The sequence below is a fragment of the Rhinatrema bivittatum genome, chromosome 3, assembly GCF_901001135.1.
Source record: "Rhinatrema bivittatum chromosome 3, aRhiBiv1.1, whole genome shotgun sequence".
Taxonomy (NCBI): domain Eukaryota; kingdom Metazoa; phylum Chordata; class Amphibia; order Gymnophiona; family Rhinatrematidae; genus Rhinatrema; species Rhinatrema bivittatum.
The window spans coordinates 191,399,771-191,424,371 of NC_042617.1; the positions used below are offsets into that span (position 1 = coordinate 191,399,771).

The following is a 24,601-nucleotide window of genomic DNA, read 5'->3' on the forward strand; positions in this document are numbered from 1 at the left end:
TTCTGCCAGCTGTGTTATGTTATTTGCATAGGACTACCTATGCATTAGCTGCTTTGCATGGATTTGCAAAATATATGCATGTAAATCCCAGACAAAGCAACTCATTATAATTGCAGAATATTTTGGCCCAAAATAATGACCAATATTGTGAAAATCACCACAGGATCACTCTATTGTGCAATAAACACTGTTTATGATGTGATAAATGCTGTTTTCACACATAATACCCTTATTGCAACTTAGTAAATGGCCCCCTTATTTAGGTATTTTAAAATTCTTATATTCCACTAAGTGAATTACAAAAAAACTTTAAATGAAAAAATAATACAAAAAACAAACATACATAAAGAAAAGAACCAATTAAAAATAAAAATACAAGCAAAACAATATCTTAGGGTAAATTCTATATCTTCAAAACACTCTGGAGCTCATAAGAACATAAGAAATTGCCATGCTGGGTCAGACCAAGAGTCCATCAAGCCCAGCATCCTGTTTCCAACAAAGGCCAAACCAGGCCACAATAACCTGGCAATTACCCAAACACTAAGAAGATCCCATGCTACTGATAAAATTAATAGCAGTGGCTATTCCCTAAGTAAACTTGATTAATATCCGTTAATGGACTTCTCCTCCAAGAACTTATCCAAACCTTTTTTGAACCCAGCTACACTAACTGCACTATCCACATCCTCTGGCAACAAATTCCAGAGCTTTATTGTGCGTTGAGTGAAAAAGAATTTTCTCCAATTAGTCTTAAATGTGCTACTTGCTAACTTCATTGAATGCTCAAAAGCACAGAGAATAACTATAATTATGTTACTCAGCGTATTCTTCTCTTTAGCCTACACATTGTGAGGGTCTGTGTGCAGCTCTTGCCTTCTGCCAATAGGAGCCCTCGGTGGGCCATGTATACTTGATGTCTTGTCCTTTAGGCTCTACAGCTTGAAGGTCCTTCTGAGGGCCATGTTCTTCTGGCATTGCCACCTTTATAAGCCAATCTCAAGGTCAGTGCCTTGCCTTAGCTTGGTCCCAGTTCCAGTCCTAGTTTTGGCCCTACATGTGTTCTAATCTTATCTTTTATGGCCCTAATCTAGGACCTAGTCTTAGTCTGTTCTATCCTGTACTTGTTTATTTGCTTGTTTGTGGCCCAAATCTGACACCTACTAGTTTGTTTGTTCTTTCCTACTCTTATTTATTTGGTTTTAGTCTTGTCTTGCATTTCCTGTATCTTATCTATTTTAGTGGGTGGCTTTCTGTATCCTGATTTGGTCAATAGCTCAGTCCTACTCTTGTGGGTGGCCTTTAGTTCCAGTCCCAAGTAAGTGCTTTCTGTTTATGCCCTGCTAGTCACCAGTGCCTGAGGGCTCAATCAGAATGGATGGTAGCCAATATAGGCAGAGTGTTATGACTAGCATCAGTTTCGAGCAAGCACTCGAGGCTTGGCATACCAGGGCTCTCTAGGTGGAAGAAAAGTGAGGTGTGCCCTTGCGGTGGTGAAGGCGGACCAAGTCCCGGCCACTCCGCCGACCTACATGCCCCGGAAGACCACAACATTATGGTGGTCTCTGAATGGTCCTCCGACCGTTCCCAGCCCTTTTTGGACCTGCCGCAGGGAGCAGCAGAGGCGGCAGACCGGACGGAGGTCAGGAAGGCACAGGACTGAAGCGGTCAAAACAAGGTCTTGGAACTTGGAGCAAGGCACAAGTGGAGTTCAGGATGAAGACAGGAACAAGAGGAATGAGCTGGACCCTCAGGCGCCCTACACAGCCCATCGTAAACGGGCGGACCCAATGGGCTGATCACGGACCACACTGTTTCCTACGTGCCCTACTCAGCCAGGAGGCTGGTCGCGGACCACGAGAAGAGCGGGAGAAGCTCGGAAAGTCACTTAGCACAGGGTAGTGGAAACCCCTCAGATCCTCCAGAGTCGAAACTAGGCAAGGCAACGAGGAATCTGCAGACTCAGAACAAGGAGAAGACTCTCGGAGGCACGGGTCCCACATTCTGGCATCTGGACCAGACACATCAGGAACACTGGAACACACAGGAAGTCCAAGGAACACATAGCCTAGGTAGACTAGCCCCTTGCCGAAGCAAGGACTGAGTGAAGAGGAAGTCCTTTTATAGGACAGGAAACAAGCAACTCCCTGGGAGGAGTTCAGATGGACCACACCTGGTTGGCCCTGTAACTGGAGAGAAGAGCTGTGGGCCGACCCCCTAGGGAGAAGGGCAGGGCCCAAACCAGGAAGTCCAGGCGAAGACTGAAGCAGGTCTCAGGCAGGCCCCGAGGACGTCGAAGGCCTCCCAGGCCATGGAACAAAACCTGGGCAACCAGATCAGGCGAGGACCCAGCTTCAGAGCGGCCTCCAGAGAAAGGTGAGAGGCCTCCCGTAGCTCCAGCTACAGGAGGAATCATAACACAGAGGTTACCCTGTTCCTGCCCTGCTTCAACCAGCCTCAATAGCATCCAGTCCCGCTCCTGTCCCTGGAATCATAATACCAGCAGTATGCCATGACACTTCAACTGAACTCCAATTATCTTTTGAAAGATTTGCCACCCTGAATATGAACTTTAACTGTATTGACTGACAAACTCATAATTCTGCTTTATGACCATTTTGAAACCCTCTAGTAACCGAGGGGGCTATATTAAATGGCATTTAGCTGGATAACTCACAAGTTAGCCAGCTAAAAGCAGACTTTGACTATTTCAGCCATGTATCTGGCTACATTTAGTTGTGTTTGGCGGTACACGGGCTGCTCCGGGGGATCGCCGACTCACATCCTCAGTCCAGGCTCCTCCTGCTCCTTCCCAATGTGGCAAACATCTCCACCAGCCAGCCATTTGGTAGAGCACTGCTCCTCAACATGGCGAATGCTGCCGCCAGCCAGCCGTGCAGCAGAAAATTGCTCCTCAACACGGCAAAATGCCGCCAGCGGGACTCATCTCTCTCTGGCATTTAAATGGATCGTGACAGGAAAATCCCTGTGGCCCTTGGTGATGACATCAGTAGCATAGCCCTATATAAGGGCTAGCCCTCCGGAAGCAACATCCCTCAGCAACAGTTCCTCCTACTCTTCAGTAGACATTATTACTATTCAACATTCTTGTCTTCAGTTCTTGAGTTCTAGCATCCCTTTCTTCAGTTCTTTAATTTCTTCCTCATTGCCTGCCTATTCTTCTCCTTGCCTTCCTCTCCTGCCTATCCGTGCCTCCTATTTTTTGGATGGATACCTGGTTTGACCACAGCCTATATTCAGATATGCTGACCGCTGCCTGCCACTGACTGCTGCCTCCAACCGCATACACTTCACCACTGCCTGCCACTGACCTCTGCCTGCCTCTGGATATGCCTGACTTCTGTCTGCTTCAACCCAGTACCTCGACGAACTCCTCTGGTATCAGCAGAGGCCCCCACCTAAGACCTGCCAGCCTTGGCACTCAAAGGCTCAACTCGAGGAGAACGAGGGCTGGTATAGGCGAAGCTCCAGTTGGGCCTCTGCTTCATCCAGGTCCACCTGCTGATGGTGGGAACCTGTAGGGCTCCTCCCTGCAGGTTGACCAATTCTGCCTCAGCCCAAGGGTCTGTGAATGCAACAGCTTGTTGTGGCCATGGATCCAGTTGGCTTGACATCCCTGCAGGCCATCCTGCGTATAGCCCACAGGCTGCAAGATCAGCAATGATCAGCTAACTTCATTATTCAGAGTTAGCTGGTTCTGGTTGTGCTGTAGAGCAGTATTAAAGTTATCCAGCAGCTAAAAAAGGAACTCCAAATACCTTACAATGATATGATTTTGACATTAATCTTTTAAGTTTTAATTGATGTTTCCTTAATGTTTATTTCAGGGAAGTGTTTCATCTGGCAGAAGACATGCTTCTGGTACCAAAGGTGTACTCCTCTATCCCCGTCTGTATTCTTCACATCATTAATAATGACACAATGGAGGAAATCCCTAGAGTCTTTCACAAAGTGCCACCTCAGATTTTTAAGAAGAATACGGTAAGTCTGAGCCCTACATAACCACGGTGTGTGAGAACTCATTTAAATAAAATGAACTCATAAATGGAGATGTATCAATATACCAATGAAAAAAGCACCACCAATATCACAGAAAATGAGGTTAGGAAACCTTCATATAAGCATAGTGAAGCAGAACATCAAAGGATTGTAACTTTGCTTAAAGTAGTCACTTTCACTGCTATAAAGCTATGATATTTTTTTTAATCATCGGTCTCCAGAAACTTGTTTTTAACATTTTTTTATAAAGCCCCGAAAATTGCTTTATTCAAAAATGCATTTGACTAATGGGTTTACAAGCAGTAATACTCTTGATTTTCCAACCAACGCCTTAAAAGCCTAAAACTTTGTATTCTTCTAGGCTCTTTTGTTATTTTTTTGGTTTCCCTCATGAATCTCATTTTTTCAATGCTGATTGTTTGTCTTCATACCGAGTTGTGACCACTAATTATATATGTTTTTATATAAACCTCCTTGGGTATTCCATAGTAGAGTGCAGTACGATTGTGGGGGACTTACCTTATGTGAAGCTCACACAGAGATCCACAGCATTTTTTATATTATACACAGCCCGACTCAATGTGTGTTTCATCTCATTCATCAAGGGCTAAGTCCATGTATCATATGTGTTGCAGTTCTATGAAAGTAAAACAATAATGAGTCCTGATAATCCAAATATTTAAAATAGTACATAACTATAGCTCACATCAGTTACCTGCAAATACTGAGCCTTCCTACTTTCAAATCACTTTGACCGGACGCCGCCATCTGCTTGTGACCTCACCCTCCTCTCAAATGCTTTTCCCTACTTCGTGCGAGAACTCGGTGTCTCCCTAGACCACCAACTAAACTTCAAAAACCACATTAACACAATCACAAAGGGAGGATTTTTCAAGCTCCATATCCTAAAAAATCTTAAATCCCTACGCCATTCGCAAGACTTCCGCACAGTCCTGCAAGCGACAATGTTATAAAAAATGGATTACTGCAATTCCTTACTTCTAGGCCTTCCCTACTCTACTATTAGATCCCTGCAAATGTTACAGAATGCTATGGCAAGAATCCTTACTAATACACGCAAGCCGATCACATCACCCCTATTCTTAAGGAAATCCATTGGCTTCCCATCTCCTCCTCATCAGATACAAAACCCTCACCATTATTCACAACTCCCTGCACAACCACAATCACTCCTGGCTTGAGGATGCTCTTCGATTCCATTCCTCCAATCGTCCTATTAGAACCGCACTTTCAGGAACCCTCTACACTCCTTCCCTTAAATGTGCTCACCACACTTCCACCAGAGAAAGAGCCCTATCCATTGCAGGCCCCTCCCTCTGGAACACTATGCCACTTGAGCTCCGACTAGAACCATACATTCGGAAACTGAAAACAGGGGTTAAAACATGGCTTTTTAAAATGGCCTACCCTGATCCGGATCCTACGTAGTCCCCCTGCTCCCTCTACTCCTTCAGAGAAAGAGCCCTTGTCATTAACTTACTTATAGCCTTCTCCTTTATTCCTTTAATTATACTCTATTTTGTCTCCCATTTCTCTGAACCTCCTTATATACCCCTTTTTATACCCCTTTACCCCCTTCCCCTGTCCTTAAATCCTACCTTTCTCCCTATGGTAACCCTTTTATACCCCCGTTTATTTACCCCCTTCCGCTATCCTTTAAACCTTACTTTTCCCCATAGCAACCCTGCTAGTCTATATATAGTTGCCTTTCTGAACGCATAATTTGTAATGTCATATTTAGTGTTAGCGTATCTGCTAAAATCCTGGATCGGCGCGCGCAAGGCTATGGATTTTGTATAGCCGGCGCGCACCGAGCCGCGCAGCCTACCCCCGTTCCCTCCAAGGCCGCTCCGAAATCGGAGCGGCCTCGGAGGGAACTTTCCTTTGCTCTCCCCTCACCTTCCCCTCCCTTCCCCTACCTAACCCACCCGCCCGGCCCTGTCTAAACCCCCCCCTTACCTTTGTCAGGGGATTTACGCCTCCCAGAGGGAGGCGTAAATCCCCGCGCGCCAGCGGGCCTCCTGCGCGCCGGGCCGCGACCTGGGGGCGGGTATGGAGGGCGCGGCCACGCCCCCGGACCGCAGCCACGCCCCCGTACCCGCCCCCAAAATGCTGCCGACACGCCTCCGAAACGCCGCGACGACCGGGCCCGCCCCCGACACGCCCCCGACACGCCCCCCTCGGAGAACCCCGGGACTTACGCGAGTCCCGGGGCTCTGCGCGCGCCGGGAGGCCTATGTAAAATAGGCTTCCCGGCGCGCAGGGCCCTGCTCGCGTAAATCCGCCCGGTTTTGGGCGGATTTACGCGAGCAGGGCTCTGAAAATCCGCCCCTCTGTGAGGTACTACCTGGGGAGACGAAGGAACATAAGGATCCTGGAACAGAAGAAAGTTGGAGCAGGACTGGAACAAGACTGGAACGAGACTGGGACAAACACAGAGGCAAACTAGAAATCACGATATAATTTCCTTCTTAATCATTCCTAACATTCTGTTTGCTTTTTTGACTGCCCCAGCACACTGAGCCCACAATTTCAATGTATTATCCACTATGATGCCTAGATCTTTTTCCTGGGTGGTAGCTCCTAATATGGAACCTAACATCGTGTAACTACAGCAAGGGTTATTTTTCCCTATATGCAACACCTTGCACTTGTCCAAATTAAATTTTGTCTGCCATTTGGATGCCCAATCTTTCAATCTCACAAGGTCCTCCTGCAATGTATCACAATCCGCCTGTGATTTGACTACTCTGAATAATTTTCATTGTTGTATTCCTTTCCAGATCATTTATAAATATATTGAAAAGCACTAGTCCAAGTACAGATTCCTGAGGTTCTCTACTGTTTACCCTTTTCCACTGAGAAAATTGACCATTTAATCCTACTCTGTTTTCTATCTTTTAACCAGTTTGTAATCCAAGTAAGGACATTGCCTCCTATCACATGGCTTTTTAGTTTTCTTAGAAGCCTCTCATGAGGGACTTTATCAAACACTTTCTGAAAATCCAAATATACTACATCTACTGGTTCACCTTTATCCACATGTTTATTAACCCCTTCAAAAAAATGAAGCAGATTTGTTAGGCAAGACTTCCCTTGGGTAAATCCATGTTGACTGTGTTCCATTAAACCATGTCTTTCTATATGCTCTACGATTTTGATTTTTAGGATAGTTTCCACTATTTTTCCTGGCACTGAAGACAGCCTTACTGGTCTGTAGTTTCCCGGATTGCCCCTGGAGCCCTTTTTAAATATTGGGGTTACATTGGCTACCCTCCAGTCTTCAGGTACAATGGATGATTTTAATGATAGGTTACAAATTTTAACTAATAGATCAGAAATTTCATTTTTTAGTTCCTTCAGTACCCTAGGATACATACCATCTGGTCCAGGTGATTTGCTACTCTTTAGTTTGTCAATCTGGCCTACTATATCTTCCAGGTTTACAGTGATTTGCTTCAGTTCGTCTGACTCATCACCCTTGAAAACCATCTCCGGGACTGGTATCTCCCCAACATCCTCCTTAGTAAACATTGAAGCAAAGAATTCATTTAGTCTTTCTGCAATGGCCTTATTTTCCCTAAGAGCCTCTTTAACCCCTTGGTCATCTAACGTTCCAACCAACTCCCTCACAGATTTTTTGCTTTGGATATATTTTTAAAAGTTTTATTATGAGGTTTTGCCTCTACAGCCAACTTCATTTCAAATTTTCTCTTCGCCTGTCTTATTAATGTTTTACACTTAACTTGACAATGTTTATGCTTTTTCAAAGTGCACTTCTATCTTCCAGAATCTCTGCCTCTCAACTGTGTATGACACAGTATCAGAGGGATCTCTGGAAACAAATGGAAGAACGCACAAATTCTCTACCAGTGCAATTTCAAGAATCAGCACAGGCCATAGTTACCAAAGGTCTGGAAGCAGGAAAGCATGAGATAAGGGCTGCTTATGACAATTTGGACATTGCCTCAAGAACAGCAGCAGCAGGAATCACAGCACGAAGGTGGGCTTGGTTAAAAGCATCAGACCTCAGGCCTGAGGTATAAGAAAAGCTTGTAGATTTGCCATGTCTTGGAGACAATTTATTCGGGGAAAAAGTACAGGATGCTGTCCAACAACTTAAGGATCACACAGAGACCCTAAGACAGTTGTCCCAACTACCACAAGACACAACAACTCAGGCCTCTAGGCATCTTCCTCGAAGAGACCCTAGGCGACCATACTACCGACCAAGAAGGTACTACAATCAACTTGCTAGAACTAGGCCTTCTAGGCCTACTCAACGCTCACAATCTAGACAACCCAGAACAACCCGCACTCAACCTCCTCCACAGACTGGTCCAGCGATAGGTTTTTGAACAACAGCCCAGAGAACAGGCCCTTCTTCTAAACCCCAGACAAAACATACCAGTGGGAGGAAGAATTTTATATTTCCACTCAAATTGGACAAATATAACAACAGACCAATGGGTACTCTCCATAGTGTCTCGAGGCTACAAACTAAATTTCCTCTCAGTTGCTCCAGAATTTCCACCAGCTTCCTGCCCACAACAAAATTCTCAAATAATTCAATTACAAATAGAATTATCCACCCTCCTGAGAGCCAGGGCCATTCAACCAGTGCCCAGGTCACAGCAGGGCAGAGGATTCTACTCCAGATATTTCCTCATTCCAAAGAAAACCGGAGGCCTACATCCCATCCTCGACCTCAGAAATCTCAACAAATTTCTAAAGAAAGAAAAGTTCAGGATGGTTTCCCTAGGCACAATGCTCCCACTTCTTCAAGCAGGAGATTGGCTCTGTTCTCTGGATCTTCAAGATGCTTTTGCTCATATACCAATATTCCCTCCTCATCGCAAGTATCTGCGCTTCATGGTGGGCCTTCAACATTTCCAATACAGAGTGCTGCCATTCGGACTGGCATCTGCTCCCAGAGTGTTCACCAAATGCCAAGCAGTAATAGCAGCACCCTTACACAAAGAAGGTGTACATGTTTTCCCATATCTGGACGACTGGCTCATCAGAAGCCAGTCTCAACAAGGAGCACTACAGTCTCTCAACCGAACAATTGCTCTACTGCACTCCATGGGATTTCTCATCAATTATCCAAAGTCTCATCTTACTCCATCTCACCTGCTTCAATTAATCGGAGCAGAATTGAACACCATCCTCTCAAAGGCTTTTCTACCAGACGATCGAGCAGAAACACTGTTCCTGCTGGCAAACTCGATTCACTCAAAGAAACAAGCAACAGCTCATCAGTTTCTAACCTTACTAGGCCACATGGCCTCCACAGTTCATATCACTCCTATGGCAAGGCTAGCCATGAGAATAACTCAATGGACTTTAAGATCACAGTGGATCCAAGCCATTCAACCACTGCATACCCAAATTCAAGTAACCCACCAGCTACGTTCTTCTCTACTATGGTGGATGAACAAGGACAATTTGCGCAAGGGCCTACCCTTTCAACAACCAGTCCCACAAATAACTCTAACTACAGATGCATCCACCTTGGGTTGGGGAGCTCACATAGACACTCTCCAAACACAAGGAACTTGGACAAAGCTCGAAGCAACATTCCAAATCAATTTCCTGGAACTTCGAGCTATACGCTATGCTCTACATGCCTTCAAGGACTGCCTTACCAACAAGTCTGTTCTGATACAAACAGACAACACAGTAGCCATGTGGTACATCAACAAGCAAGGAGGAACAGGTTCATACCTCCTTTGTCAAGAGGCAGCTCAGATATGGGGTTGAGCCTTGAACAACTCCATGTTTCTCAAGGCCACTTATCTGCCATGCATTCACAATGTAGTGGCGGACAGACTCAGTCGTCAATTCCAACCACACAAATGGTCCCTGGATCCCTCAGTAGTGACCAGGATATTTCAACGTTGGGGACAGCCAACAGTAGACCTTCTTGCATCACATCTGAATCACAAAGTGGACAACTACTGTTTCCTATACAACTTGAACAACAGGCCAACCAAGGATGCCTTTGCTCGCCCTTGGAACTCAGGCCTACTCTACACGTATCCTCCAATACCGCTCATAACCAAAACTCTAGTGAAGTTGCAACAGGACAAGGGGACCATGATACTCATAGCCCCATATTGGCCTCGACAAGTATGGTTTCCCACACTCCTAGACCTCTCAGTCAGGGATCCAATTCGTTTGGGAGTAGCTCCCACTCTCATAACTCAAGATCAGGGTCAGTTGCGCCATCCCAACCCCCAATCCCTATCCCTGACAGCATGGATGTTGAAAGCTTGATCTTACAACCACTCAATCTTTCATCCAATATATCTCAAGTACTTATAGCTTCACGTAAACCTTCCACACGGAAGAACTATGCTTCCAAATGGAAAAGATTCACTTTGTGGTGCAAGCAAAACAACATCAATCCTTTCACTTGCCCTACAAATTATTTACTAGACTACTTGTACCATCTTTCAGAATCTGGTCTCCAGACTTCATCTGTAAGAGTACATTTAAGTGCAATTTCCGCTTACCATAATCAGGTAGCAGATGCACCTATCTCTACACAACCTCTTGTCAGCAGGTTTATGAGAGGTTTAACTCACCTCAAACCACCAATTAGACATCCAGCCACACAATGGGATCTCAATTTGGTTTTATCAAGACTTATGAGTTCTCCTTTTGAACCCATACATTCCAGTGAGCTAAAATTTCTTACATGGAAGACTATTTTCCTCATAGCCATTACATCAGCTAGAAGGGTTAGTGAGTTGCAAGCACTTGTCACATATGAACCTTACACTAAGTTCTTACATGACAGAGTGGTTCTCCGTACTCATCCTAAATTCCTCCCCAAGATAGTCACGGAATTCCACTTAAATCAATCTATAGTTTTACCCACATTCTTTCCAAGGCCTCACTCTCACCAAGGAGAGAGGGCCTTACATACCTTGGATTGCAAGCGTACTCTATCTTTCTACTTAAACCGCACAGCAGTCCACAGGAAATCCAATCAACTCTTTGTTTCCTATGACCCAAACAAACCAGGTAAACCTGTGGGAAAACATACTCTTTCAAATTGGCTAGCAGATTGCATACAATTTTGTTATGAACAAACAGGCCTTCCTCTCCAAGGGCGAGTAAAAGCATACTCAGTAAGAGCAATGTCAACTTCAGTAGCACATTATTGTTCAGTGCCAATACTTGACATATGTAAAGCAGCAACGTGGAGTTCTCTTCACACTTTTGCAGCTCATTACTGCTTGGACAAGCAAGGAAGACAAGATTCAGCCTACGGACAATCTGTCTTAAAGAACTTGTTTCCAGTTTAAACCCAACTCCCTCTACATCCAATGTTCTGTGATCTTCGGCTGACTCATTTCAACAACAATACTCCAGTGTTGCCTCAATACAAAATGACTCAGCCTCTAGCTTGCTAATCACCCATATGTGAGGACTAGCATCCTGCTTGTCCTGGGATAAAGCAAAATTGCTTACCTTGTAATAAGTGTTATCCCAGGACAGCAGGATGCAGTCCTCACAGAACCCACCCGCCACCCCGCAGAGTTGGGCCTCATACCTTTATTATTTTATTTTTGCTAATGCTTTTGCTATATACGAGACTGAAGAGAGACACCTGTGGCAGAGAATATCATAGCATGCTGGGCATGCTCAGTGGCCTTACTGGGCCAGTCAAAAGTTTCTAGAAACTTTGACAGAAAGTTTTCCCGCACTGGGGCTCCACTAGTGACGTCACCCATATGTGAGGACTACATCCTGCTGTCCTGGGATAACACCTATTACAAGGTAAGCAATTTTGCTAAATCTTAAGAGCAGTATATTCCGTAAACCCAATGATCACAATAACTTGCTTCACTTTGACAGTTTCCACCCGGTCAGCTTTAAAACCAATTTGCCTTTAGGACAATTCCTCAGGCTAAGAAGATTATGTACAGACCGTACTGAATACAAGGATCAAGCGAAACACATGGCAGAGCGTTTTTAACAGCGGGGATATCCGGTCCATTGTGTTAAAACAGCATACCGCAGAGCGCTGTATGCAAACAGAAATTACTTTTTTTTTTTAAACCATTAGATCAAGAATCAAACCCACAGATCCTGGTCCTCAAACACAGTTTAGCATCAGCTTCTATCAGTAGAGCCATTAGAAAGCACTGGGAAATTTTCCAACAAATTCATCCTTTATTCAAACAACAGATCTGAATCGCATATTCCAGAGATCGGAATATTAAAGATCACGTAGTCCATGCAAGTTGCTTCAATCCCCCCAAGATAGTTGAAACCACAAAATCATGTACTAAATGCATGTGCTGTCCACTTACATCAATGCAAACTAGGGATGTGAATCGTGTCCTCGATCGTCTTAACGATCGATTTCGGCTGGGAGGGGGAGGGAATCGTATTGTTGCCGTTTGGGGGGGTAAAATATCGTGAAAAATCGTGAAAAATCGAAAAATCGCAAAACCGGCACATTAAAACCCCCTAAAACCCACCCCCGACCCTTTAAATTAAATCCCCCACCCTCCCGAACCCCCCCCAAATGACTTAAATAACCTGCGGGTCCAGCGGCGGTCCGGAACGGCAGCGGTCCGGAACGGGCTCCTGCTCCTGAATCTTGTTGTCTTCAGCCGGCGCCATTTTCCAAAATGGCGCCGAAAAATGGCGGCGGCCATAGACGAACACGATTGGACGGCAGGAGGTCCTTCCGGACCCCCGCTGGACTTTTGGCAAGTCTCGTGGGGGTCAGGAGGCCCCCACAAGCTGGCCAAAAGTTCCTGGAGGTCCAGCGGGGGTCAGGGAGCGATTTCCCGCCGCAAATCGTTTTCGTACGGAAAATGGCGCCGGCAGGAGATCGACTGCAGGAGGTCGTTCAGCGAGGGTTCCGGCGCCTCGCTGAACAACCTCCTGCAGTCGATCTCCTGCCGGCGCCATTTCCGTACGAAAACGATTCGCGGCGGGAAATCGCTCCCTGACCCCCGCTGGACCTCCAGGAACTTTTGGCCAGCTTGTGGGGGGCCTCCTGACCCCCACGAGACTTGCCAAAAGTCCAGCGGGGGTCCGGAAGGACCTCCTGCCGTCCAATCGTGTTCGTCTATGGCCGCCGCCATTTTTCGGCGCCATTTTGGAAAATGGCGCCGGCTGAAGACAACAAGATTCAGGAGCAGGAGCCCGTTCCGGACCGCTGCCATTCCGGACCGCCGCTGGACCCGCAGGTTATTTAAGTCATTGGGGGGGGGGTTCGGGAGGGTGGGGGATTTAATTTAAAGGGTCGGGGGGGGGTTTAGGGGGTTTTAGTGTGCCGGCTCACGATTCTAACGATTTATAACGATAAATCGTTAGAATCTCTATTGTATTGTGTTCCATAATGGTTTAAGACGATATTAAAATTATCGGACGATAATTTTAATCGTCCTAAAACGATTCACATCCCTAATGCAAACCTCTATCACCACAGCATCAGGTCAAACCAGCTCTCTGCCAGAGTTCCCTTGTCATACCACGTTCGTGGTTTATGCCATATTTTGCCCATGCCCCCTTTCCTATGTGGGCATGGCTAAACGTCAAATATGCATTCGGTTGACTGAACATAAATGTTGCCTAAAGACCGGCAGAATTGAAGAACCCTTGGTGGCACATTTTAAAGATTGCAATCATCATTTTGAGGACATATGGTGGACAGTATTAGAAGTAGTACATCCACACTGGAGAGGGGGAGATAGAGTTAAATGACTGAGGCAATGCGAGCAAAGATGGATTTATCAATTGCAGTTAGTCACACCACACGGACTTAATAAAGAAATTGAATGGATTCATTTCATGTGATTTCTGAATTAATCATGACATACCAGCGGTCAGATGAGACATGTGATTTCCAGATAAATCAGACTTGTTTTCATCTCCGATTCACCTAAACGCTGAAGTAAGGAAATGGTGGCTGGTCCAGTAATCGGGGTTTCTTGAGTCATGTTTAGAGATTTAGGATGTGCATTTTGTTGTTACATATAGTCATGAAATACAGACAATATAGTTTTAATTCACAGAAGAAATGAAATGGACCTCTATTGAATAGTACCAACATAGAAATCTTCCACATCCAGAGAGTTCACAGAGCAGCACTTTACAAGTCGTCCTGAGAAGTCCCTGAGGCAGCGGATCAGCGAAATGTGTTCACGTCGAACTCCAGTCTCTGGAACTTTATCAGCTTAAGCAAAAGGGAAGTACAGTCCTTTGAAATTTTATGAAAAAGTTTTCAAAATAATAAGAAAAATTGAAAAATTTTAACCACAAGAAAAGTTGATTGGACTGATGATTTAAAAAGACCCGTAATGGTGGCAACACAAGTTTGAGCTTGTTTAACCGTGGGTGGTATGAAAGTCTCAAAACTCACTATATAAAAATTTGTTAGAGCTATACTTGAATGTTATATTATCAATTTGTATTTAACCCCAGGTATTTATCTTCTTAGACCCCAGTTCAGCGTAATCCCTGTTCCATGTAATTCTATTATGCAGCTACTGTTTCAATGTAACCGATGTGATATATATTTGCTACATGAACGCCGGTATAGAAAAATTCAAAAGAAATAAAGAAATAAAATAATACTAACTACAACATAAGATAAAATTTTATGACACAACATGATTGTTATAAGGTAATTGAAATCTCCCATTATTATTGCACTGCCAAATTAGTTAGCTTCCCTGATTTCTCTTAGCATTTCATCTGTCTGACCATTTTGTCCAGATGGACAGTAGTATATACTCTTACCCAACCACATGGAATTTCTACCCATATAGATTCCAGTTTTTGTGCATGTTGGCACCTGTTTTTGCTGCTTATGTTATGAGAGGCCTGGAGCTACTTAATCACCCATATATGAGGACTACCATCCTGCTTGTCCTTGGAGAATGCAAAGTTGCTTACCTGTAACAGCTGTTCTCCAAGGACAGCAGGATATTAGTCCTCACAAAACCCACCCACTGTCCTGCAGAATTAAGTTTCTCTCAGTTTGTTGTTTTATTTTTTCACAAACTCTATATTATATGACTGAAGAGGGACCCCGTGTGGACACGTGGTTAGCGGCATGCTGGGAATGCTCAGTATGCCCATCAAAGTTTCAAAAAACTTTGACAAAAGTTTTCTATGCCTGGCTCCATCAGATGATATCACCCATGTGTGAGGACTAACATCCTGCTGTCCTTGGAAGGCACCTGTTACAGGTAAGCAACTCTGCTTTATAACAGTTTCCATGATTTTTCCCAACAATAAAGTCAGGCTCACCGGTCTTTACCATGATTAAGGAGACAAAATGCACATCACATCGAGCTGGGTATGACAAGAAATATCGCTGCGGAGCTATGCGCAAGCTTCTTATAAGTCCCCCCACAATCATATACAGTATATGGCTATCTAAGCTCATTTTTATTTGCAATTCTTAAAAAAATATTTCAAAATAAAGTTTCTGGAGACCGATGATTAAAAAAGATATCATAGCTTTATAGCATGTTTAGACCGACTGAACTTTACCCTACATTTACTAATTATAACTTTGGAAAATAGACATGTTTCAGTTCTCCTATTATAAGAGAATAAGTGCCAATTTAGTCAGGCTAAACCTTCCCCCCCCGAATGTCTCCTTTCTTTTCTTACCTTTTATTATATTAGGAAGAGAAGACTTGTATCAGAAATATTTATTTATTATAATTCTTTTATTAATAAAAATATGAAAAGTATTACAAGTTAGTTATAATCATTTCTTTCATAATTTGTATAATAATCATAATCTTGTGCTCAGCTATAAGTATTATTGAAGAAGCACAAAAGCAATATACCAAATCAGTTCTCTTATTCATTTAGCCTGGAGAGAAATAAGGAGTGCCACGTAGATAACGTATCACATGCCTCACAAATATGCTAGCCTTCTCCAAAATTCTCAGGCTTTTTATGCCTTTTATACCTGATTTTTACAATTTCCTGATGTGTAATAAATTCCAGTCTCATGATGCCAGGATACATATTTTTCCTTTGTCTTACACATAACTCCCACTCTTGCATTCCCCTCTTGGTCATTTTTATCTTATATTTCCAATGTATGCACAGTTTCCTTCTTTCCCTTATGCAATGATACAAAAGTTCACAGTGAACTATAAATGCCATCATGTGTTTGCGTGTATATATTTTATTACCCCATTCCCTTGCATCAACCACCCCAGCATCTGCTTCCCCTTTGGAGTTCTCACTTTTGTCCTGTCAAAAATAATCATCAGTCGGGGTCTGCACCGGTCCTCCGCATTAGCCAAGCTCCTGCTTTTGCAGTGCCAATTGAAATGAACAATGAGTATTTCTTATCACTCCTGTTTTTCTTGCCACCCACAAGTTTTCTTGCTCGTGCATCTCAAAATAGTGTCTGCAGAAACAGGAACCATGGTGAGAGCAGAGGCAAGGGTAAAAAGCTCCAAGGTTCAAGCTCTCCAGGTATATCTAGAATATTTTATTAGATATACAAGCAGTGAAAGTTACTACTTTAAGCAAAGTAACAATGCTTTGATGCTCTGCTTTGCTCTGCTTATATAAAGGTCTTCTAATCTAATGTTTTGTGATATTGGTGGTTCTTTTTTCATTGGTGTGAGAGCTCATGACATAATGGGCCAAAGTTTCAAGCAGATAGCAATGGATACCTGAGAGTATCCATAGCTATCTGCTATACTGAACATAACATAGTTATGTTCAGTATCTAAAATGTGGACAGAATTTTAAAGACCAGTAAGCACCTAATCTTAATCTTGAAATCCTACTCGAAGCAGGTCTAAAGTTATGTGGCTAATTTAGGGCCTGTTTACTAAACATTTTTCCCATAGACACAGAATGAGAGAAAAGCCTTAAAAAATTAGGCCCTTAGCCAGTTATAATAAAAAAAATTGGCTAAGCTAGCCAGATAACTTAACGTCTCACTAGAATCCCTCTTTTTTTTAATCCAGCTAGATTTTAGCCAGATAATCATTATCCATATGAAATCTAGCCGGATAAGAGGCTGAACATCCAAAAACTTGCCATTCAAAGGTATAACTTTTGAGTTATCCCTCTAACTGACTTTGAATATTGACCTCATTTGTTACTGAAATGTACATTTACATAAAATGATGTTTTTATCTTTTAGAAAGGCTACACATTTATGGCTGAAGCATCTACTGGTGATTATCCAGTGATGGCTGGGAAATGGAGAGTTCGTCTCATTGGTTCCAGTCATCCACTTCCAAGACTCTCCCGTGAAATTATAAACAGTTACTTTGCCACTAAGGAAGTTAGAGACTATTATATTCCTAATAAAATGCATATTGTGCTCAGGTAAATGTCAATAGAGATGGATTTTTTGTATCTTCAGCTTTAATGTTATTTACTTCAGGTTGATATTGTCATATGTAAAAAAAACAGGACAGAATACAGCTGAAAATTCATCTTTAATATTTATTTTCTTAATATCAAGAATAGTTTTTTTTTTTTAGAATTTAATCTATTTTATTATTTTGTAGTAATTAGGCCAATATTCAAAAGTATTTCTATGGGTTAAAAAGCATTATACTGGCATAAATTGGCAGTCTGAATATTGCCAACTCTCAATGAGGCTAAAACTGTACATTCTTTTAGCCACATTGAGAGGTGCATCACCAGGGACATGTAGATTGTATTTTCAAATATACATGCTTATTTTCAAGAAGAATTCTGCCTGCACGAAAAGCAGCTGCAAATTAGTACATATACTTTGTACTATGGCAATTTTCAAAGAGGAAAGGCATGTATACTTTCACTTTAGGAATCAGTGCAAAACCCATGGATAAAAAAATATGTGACCTTTCTCCCAGTATGAACAGTTTGAAAATTGTCCCAAAACAAAGGCACATTTCTCATATTTCTGCTATACCAGTCCAGAACGTTTGGGTTTTATCCCTCTCTCAGCTGATGGAGGCAGATCATTGGATTTTCTTTTATTCTTATGACATTAGGATTGCCAACTGGCTCCAGATTTTCAGGATAGGTGGATCTAGGCCTGGCTTTCCCTCCTAGAGAGAGGCTGTGTCCACATCATGCTTCTGGGGCAGAGATTAAAATACCTTTATTTTTATATATTTTGTTTACTTAGCTTTATAATTTTGATATATTTTAGTTCACTTTGTGTTAAGGTATCAGTCCTTACTTTTATTTAGAGTTTATTTCATTTATTTAGCCTTTTATTTGATTTGTTGTTTGAGGGAAGGGCAGCTCCTCTCTCTTTCCCTGTATGCAGACTGCAGCCTCTCTTCCCCACTCACTTACACACTTTTCTTTGTTTTAGGGTGAAGTTTTAGTTAGGCTGGGACAGTTTTTCAGGGCTTTAGTTTTAGGATGAGTTTTGTTTTAGGCAGGGTTAGTTTCAAAGCACATTTACTTTCTTATTTGCTTTATAGTTTTACATTCGGTTGTGCTCTTTCCTTCAGCCTCCCATTGGAGCTAAAGGGAGAATTGTATTTAGTTGTTTTGTTTGATTTAGTTATTTAATTTCAACCCTTCCACCATAATTACCTTTTTTAATTTTATTTCACTTTTATAAGTTAATAGAGCAGCAAGTTCTTACCTTTTATTTAATCACTGAGGCTCCTGGAGCTCTGGAAGGGGGAGGGCTCAGCTACTCTGCAGGGCCACAAGCTCTGAAGCCCGTCTGAGCTCATAAGGAACCTCGGAGTTATCATTGATAAAGAACATTAACCTCGGAGTTATCATTGATAAAGAACTTTCTTTCAAGAACCACATAGCAAATAAAACTAAAGAAGGATACCACAGACTCCTAACCCTAAGACATCTGAAACCATTCTCAACCCATACGATTTCAGAACTGCACTACAACTTCTTATCTTCTCCACCTTCGACTATTGCAACTCTTTACTAATTGGAATACCTTTTTCATGAACTCAGCAGACAGAGTCCTAACTGGAACAAAAAGAAGTGAACACATAACACCAATATTGACCTCACCTCACTGGCTCCCTATTACTGCAAGTATTGCTTACAAATCAATGACCATAATCCACAAAATCCTAAACAATGATCATCAAGGTCTTAACACCCTAAACATAATCCCTCAAAATCCTCCAAGAAACCTACACTCTAATAACTCAGGTTACCTAAACATTCCCCCCCCTATCAAAGATGCACATCTGGCAACCACAAGAGAAAGAGCCTTTTCAATTGCCTCACCTAAACTTTGGAACACCCTACCTAAATTCCTGAGAACCCAACACGACCTAAAAACATTCAAAAAAGACTTAAAAACACTAATGTTCCGCAAATTCTACATTGACCTTCAGACGTCTGATCATCCCAACTCTCAACTGAACTCTCAGTTGTAAACCTCTTAATACATTCTCTTCACCCTGAACCTGATTACCCTCCTCATCCAACCTAATAATGCTCTCTGGACTTGATATGCTTATTTCTGATATTGTTCAAATTGTTTTTACTATTGCACAACTGCTAAGAAAATGTATAACGTTCACATTGCTTTTCTGTTACACAACTGCTAAGAAAAATGTATACATTTGTAAACCATTGTGATGGCTCTACTGAATGACGGTATATAAAAACTAAATAAATAAATAAATAAATAAGAACATAAGAACATGCCATACTGGGTCAGACCAAGGGTCCATCAAGCCCAGCATCCTGTTTCCAACAGTGGCCTTTCCAGGCCATAAGAACCTGGCAAGTACCCCAAAAACTAAGTCTATTCCATGTTAGAGTTACTAGTAGCAGCGGTGGTTATTATCTAAGTCAACTTAATTAATAGCAGGTAATGGACTTCTCCACCAAGAACTTATCCAATCCTTTTTTAAACACAGCTATACTAACTGCACTAACCACATCCTCTGGCAACAAATTCCAGAGTTGAATTGTGCATTGAGTGAAAAAGAACTTTCTCCGATTAGTTTTAAATGTGCCACATGCTAACTTCATGGAGTGCCCCCTAGTCTTTCTATTATCCGAAAGAGTAAAAAACCGATTCACATCTACCCATTCTAGACCTCTCATGATTTTAAACACCTCTATCATATCCCCCCCTCAGCTGTCTCTTCTCCAAGCTGAAAAGTCCTAACCTCTTTAGTCTTTCCTCATAGGGGAGCTGTTCCATTCCCCTTATCATTTTGGTAGCCCTTCTCTGTACCTTCTCCATCGCAATTATATCTTTTTTGAGATGCGGCGACCAGAAATGTACACAGTATTCAAGGTGCGGTCTCACCATGGAGCGATACAGAAGGATTATGACATTTTCCGTTTTATTCCCCATTTCCCTTTCTAATAATTCCCAACATTCTGTTTGCTTTTTTGACTGCAGCAGCGCACTGAACCGATGAATTCAATGTGTTATCCACTATGACGCCTAGATCTTTTTCTTGGGTAGTAGCACCTAATATGGAACCTAACATTGTGTAACTATAGCATGGGTTATTTTTCCCTATATGCATCACCTTGCACTTATGCACATTAAATTTCATCTGCCATTTTGATGCCCAATTTTCCAGCCTCACAAGGTCTTCCTGCAATTTATCACAATCTGCTCTTGATTTAACTACTCTGAACAGTTTTGTATCATTCACAAATTTGATTACCTCACTTGTCATATTTCTTTCCAGATCATTTATAAATATATTGAAAAGTAAGGGTCCCAATACAGATCCCTGAGGCACTCCACTGCCCACTCCCTTCCACTGAGAAAATTGTCCATTTAATCCTACTCTCTGTTTCCTGTCTTTTAGCCAGTTTGTAATCCAAGAAAGGACATCGCCACCTATCCCATGACTTTTTACTTTTCCTAGAAGCCTCTCATGAGGAACTTTGTCAAATGCCTTCTGAAAATCCAAGTACACTACATTTACCAGTTCACCTTTATCCACATGTTTATTAACTCCTTCAAAAAAGTGAAGCAGATTTGTGAGGCAAGACTTGCCTTGGGTAAAGCCATGCTGACTTTGCTCCATTAAACCATGTCTTTCTATATGTTCTGTGATTTTGATGTTTAGAACACTTTCCACTATTTTTCCTGGCACCGAAGTCAGGCTAACCGGTCTGTAGTTTCCTGGATCGCCCCTGGAGCCCTTTTTAAATATGGGGGTTACATTAGCTATCCTCCAGTCTTCAGGAACAATGGATGATTTTAATGATAGGTTACAAATTTTTACTAATAGGTCTGAAATTTCATTTTTTAGTTACTTCAGAACTCTGGGGTGTATACCATCCGGTCCAGGTGATTTACTACTCTTAAGTTTGGCAATCAGGTCTACCACATCTTCTAGGTTCACCGTGATTTGGTTCAGTCCATTTGAATCATTACCCATGAAAACCTTCTCCAGTACGGGTACCTCCCCAACATCCTCTTCAGTAAACACCGAAGCAAAGAAATCATTTAATCTTTCCGTGATGGCCGTATCTTCTCTAAGTGCCCCTTTTACCCCAACTGACTCCCTCACAAGCTTTCTGCTTCGGATATATTTAAAAACGTTTTTACTGTGAGCTTTTGCCTCTATGGCCAACTTCTTTTCAAATTCTCGCTTAGCCTGTCTTATCAATGTCTTACATTTAACTTGCCAACGTTTATGCATTATCCTATTTTCTTTTGTTGGATCCTTCTTCCAATTTTTGAATGAAGATCTATTGGCTAAAATAGCTTCTTTCACCTCTCCTTTAACCATGCCAGTAATCGTTTTGCCTTCTTTCCACCTTTCTTAATGTGTGGAATACATCTGGATTGTGCTTCTAGGGTGGTATTTTTTAACAATGACCACGCCTCTTGCACACGTTTTACTTTTGTAGCTGCTCCTTTTAGTTTTTTTCCATTTTTCTCATTTTATCAAAGTTTCCCTTTTGAACGTTTAGCACGAGAGCCGTGGATTTGCTTACTGTCCCCCTTCCAGTCATTAAATCAAATTTGATCATATTATGATCACTATTGCCAACAGCCCCACCACCGTTACCTCTCTCACCAAATCCTGTTCTCCACTGAGAATTAGATCTAAAATTGCTCCATCTCTCGTCGGTTCCTGAACCAATTGCTCCATAAAGCTATCATTTATTCCATCCAGGAACTTTATCTCTCTAGCGTGTCCTGATGATACATTTACCCAGTCAATATTGGGATAATTGAAGTCTCCCATTATTACCGCACTACCAATTTGGTTAGCTTCCCTAATTTCTCAGCATTTCACTGTCAGTCTCACCATCTTGACCAGGTGGATGATAGTATACTCCTATCACTACTGAGGGCCTCAGCGTTTCCAAACCAACATGGGCGTCCCCATTCACCATGTTCACTCCCTTGGCCTCCTAGGGCGTGAGCGCGCACATCTCCTATGCTCAAATACACATCATGGTGGGAACCACGGGGGCGGCCCCACCGCATGACATCAATACCTCCGGGTATATCTAGCCTCTGCCTCCTTTACCACCTTGAGTTAGCAAAGACTTCACTTCACTATTCTGCCTGCTCTAAGCTGCACGCTTAGACGCCTCGCTCCAGTAAGAAGCTCTAGACACCCACTCCTCAGGGGTCTCTTGCTTCCAACTTCCCTTCAGGGCTCCTCACTAACTAAGACAAACGCTCCTCGGGAGTCTTTATCTCTATTCTACATTTCAGGATATTGGACCATTAGGTACTCATTCCTCGAGTGCCTATCCACCTTTATACCCTACACCACAGACCTTCAGTCCCACCTTTCTATCACCAGGAAGATGCCTTCATTCTGTGAGTACCTCTACGATCCAGCGCTCCAACTCCATCCACCAGCCATAGCGTAACCCGCACTGCGGGCTCCCTCCTATCGTGAACATCTGGGTGAGACTATATTTCTGAGCCTGAAGAACATACTGGCACTTCGTGGATCAGTGCCTTACCTTTCTGCTTTCACCATCTACAGCAGTACAATAAAGACTCTATCTGTGTCTGCTATCTGTGTCAGCCTATCGCAGTAATTCCCCACGATGCTCCTCCACATGGGCGGAGTCATCTCCATTGTGACCAAGGGTCCAAAATGCCACAAACACAACAGATTGCTAACTCCATGGACTCGGCTGAGCTCGCAGCCCTGCAGGCCATCCCTGGCCAAGCCCAGTGGATCACAGAACAACCAAAGTCTTTGGAGAGCCTAGCTACTGCCTTCAATCAGTTACACGCTCAATTGAGCACCTGGGAGGAAGACTGGTGCAGGTTGGTGGTGACAGTCCGCCCATTTCTTGGCTGTACTAGCCGCCTTAGTGAGCTTGTCCTGGATGAAGAGCCAGAGGTTGTACAGTTGTTGGGCTGATATTTGAACTGCTCACGAGATACTGGGTGTCGGCAAAGGCAGTGGCAGTTTAAGTTGCTTCCCAAACACGGTTAGAGATGAGGATTTGCCCGTCACCGAATGGGTGTGGTTGTTGTAAGAGAACTCGGCTAAAGGTAGTAGACTCACCCAGTTGTTCTGCCTTTCATTGGCAAACGTGCGGAGAAAAGTATTTAAAGAGCGATTAGTGTGCTCTGTCTGCCCATTACTCTGTGGATGGAAGGCTGAAGACAGACTGAGCTGCACGTCAAACTGTTTACACAATGCTTTCCAGTAGTGGGCCGTAAACTGGGGCCCCCGATCGGATACTATATCCTGGGGAAGTCCATGGATATGGAAAATATGTAAGGTGAAGAGTTGGGTGAGCTCTGGTGCAGAAGGCAGTTTGGGCAGCGGGACAAAATGAGCCATCTTGGAGAAGCGATCCACGGTTACCCAGATGACAGTGTTCCCTTCTAAAATAGGCAAATCTACCACAAAATCTGTGGCAATATGTGTCCAAGGCTCAGTAGGTATTGGTAAGGGCTGTAGCAACCCCCATGGCTTCCCCACTCACGGTTTTTGTCGGGCGCATATGGGGCATGAGCTAACAAAAGCGCGGACATCCTGCCTTATAGTGAGAAGTATGAGCACAGCAGAAGTCTCCCTGAAGCAGTGTTTTGGCTTAACACTGCTCCCACAGCGATGTTGGATGCATCCACCTCCACTACGAACAGGCGGAGAGAGTCTGGATATCGTAGGCAAATGTCTTGTACAAAATCCTCCTTGAGGTTCTCGAACACTTGGCAGGCCGCCTGCGGCCATTCCACTGCATCGGCTCCCTTTCTGGTAAGGGCGGTGAGGGGCACCGCCTTGGAAGAGTAGTGTAGAATGAAGTGCCTATAGAAATTTGCAAACCCTAAAAAAACGTTGCAAAGCCTTCAGCCCTCTTGGACGTGGCCAGTCCTTAATGGTTGCTACTTTCCCGGGATCCATTTGGAATCCTGTTGCAGAGACTATGTATCCTAGAAAAGGAAGAGACTCCTGCTCGAACATACATTTCTCCAACTTAGCGTACAAATGGTTGTCTCTGAGGATTTGAAGAACCTGCTTTACATGTCGTCGATGTGAGTCCAAGTCCTGAGAATAGATTAGCACATAATCCAAGTACACAATAACTGAAGAGTGAAGGAGATCACGGAGCACTTCGTTCATTAAGTGTTGAAAAACCA

General features: G+C 43.2%; 1 protein-coding gene across 1 annotated transcript in view; it reads left to right on the forward strand.

Annotated features, from left to right (window-relative positions):
- ADGB (androglobin) overlaps window positions 1–24,601 on the forward strand; it is a 790,434-nt gene that overhangs the window by 606,117 nt on the left and 159,716 nt on the right. Inside the window, exons 25-26 of the mRNA XM_029594040.1 lie at window positions 3,849–4,002; window positions 17,204–17,391. Of these exons, the coding sequence (XP_029449900.1) occupies window positions 3,849–4,002; window positions 17,204–17,391 (342 nt within the window). The remainder of the gene's footprint in view (window positions 1–3,848; window positions 4,003–17,203; window positions 17,392–24,601) is intronic.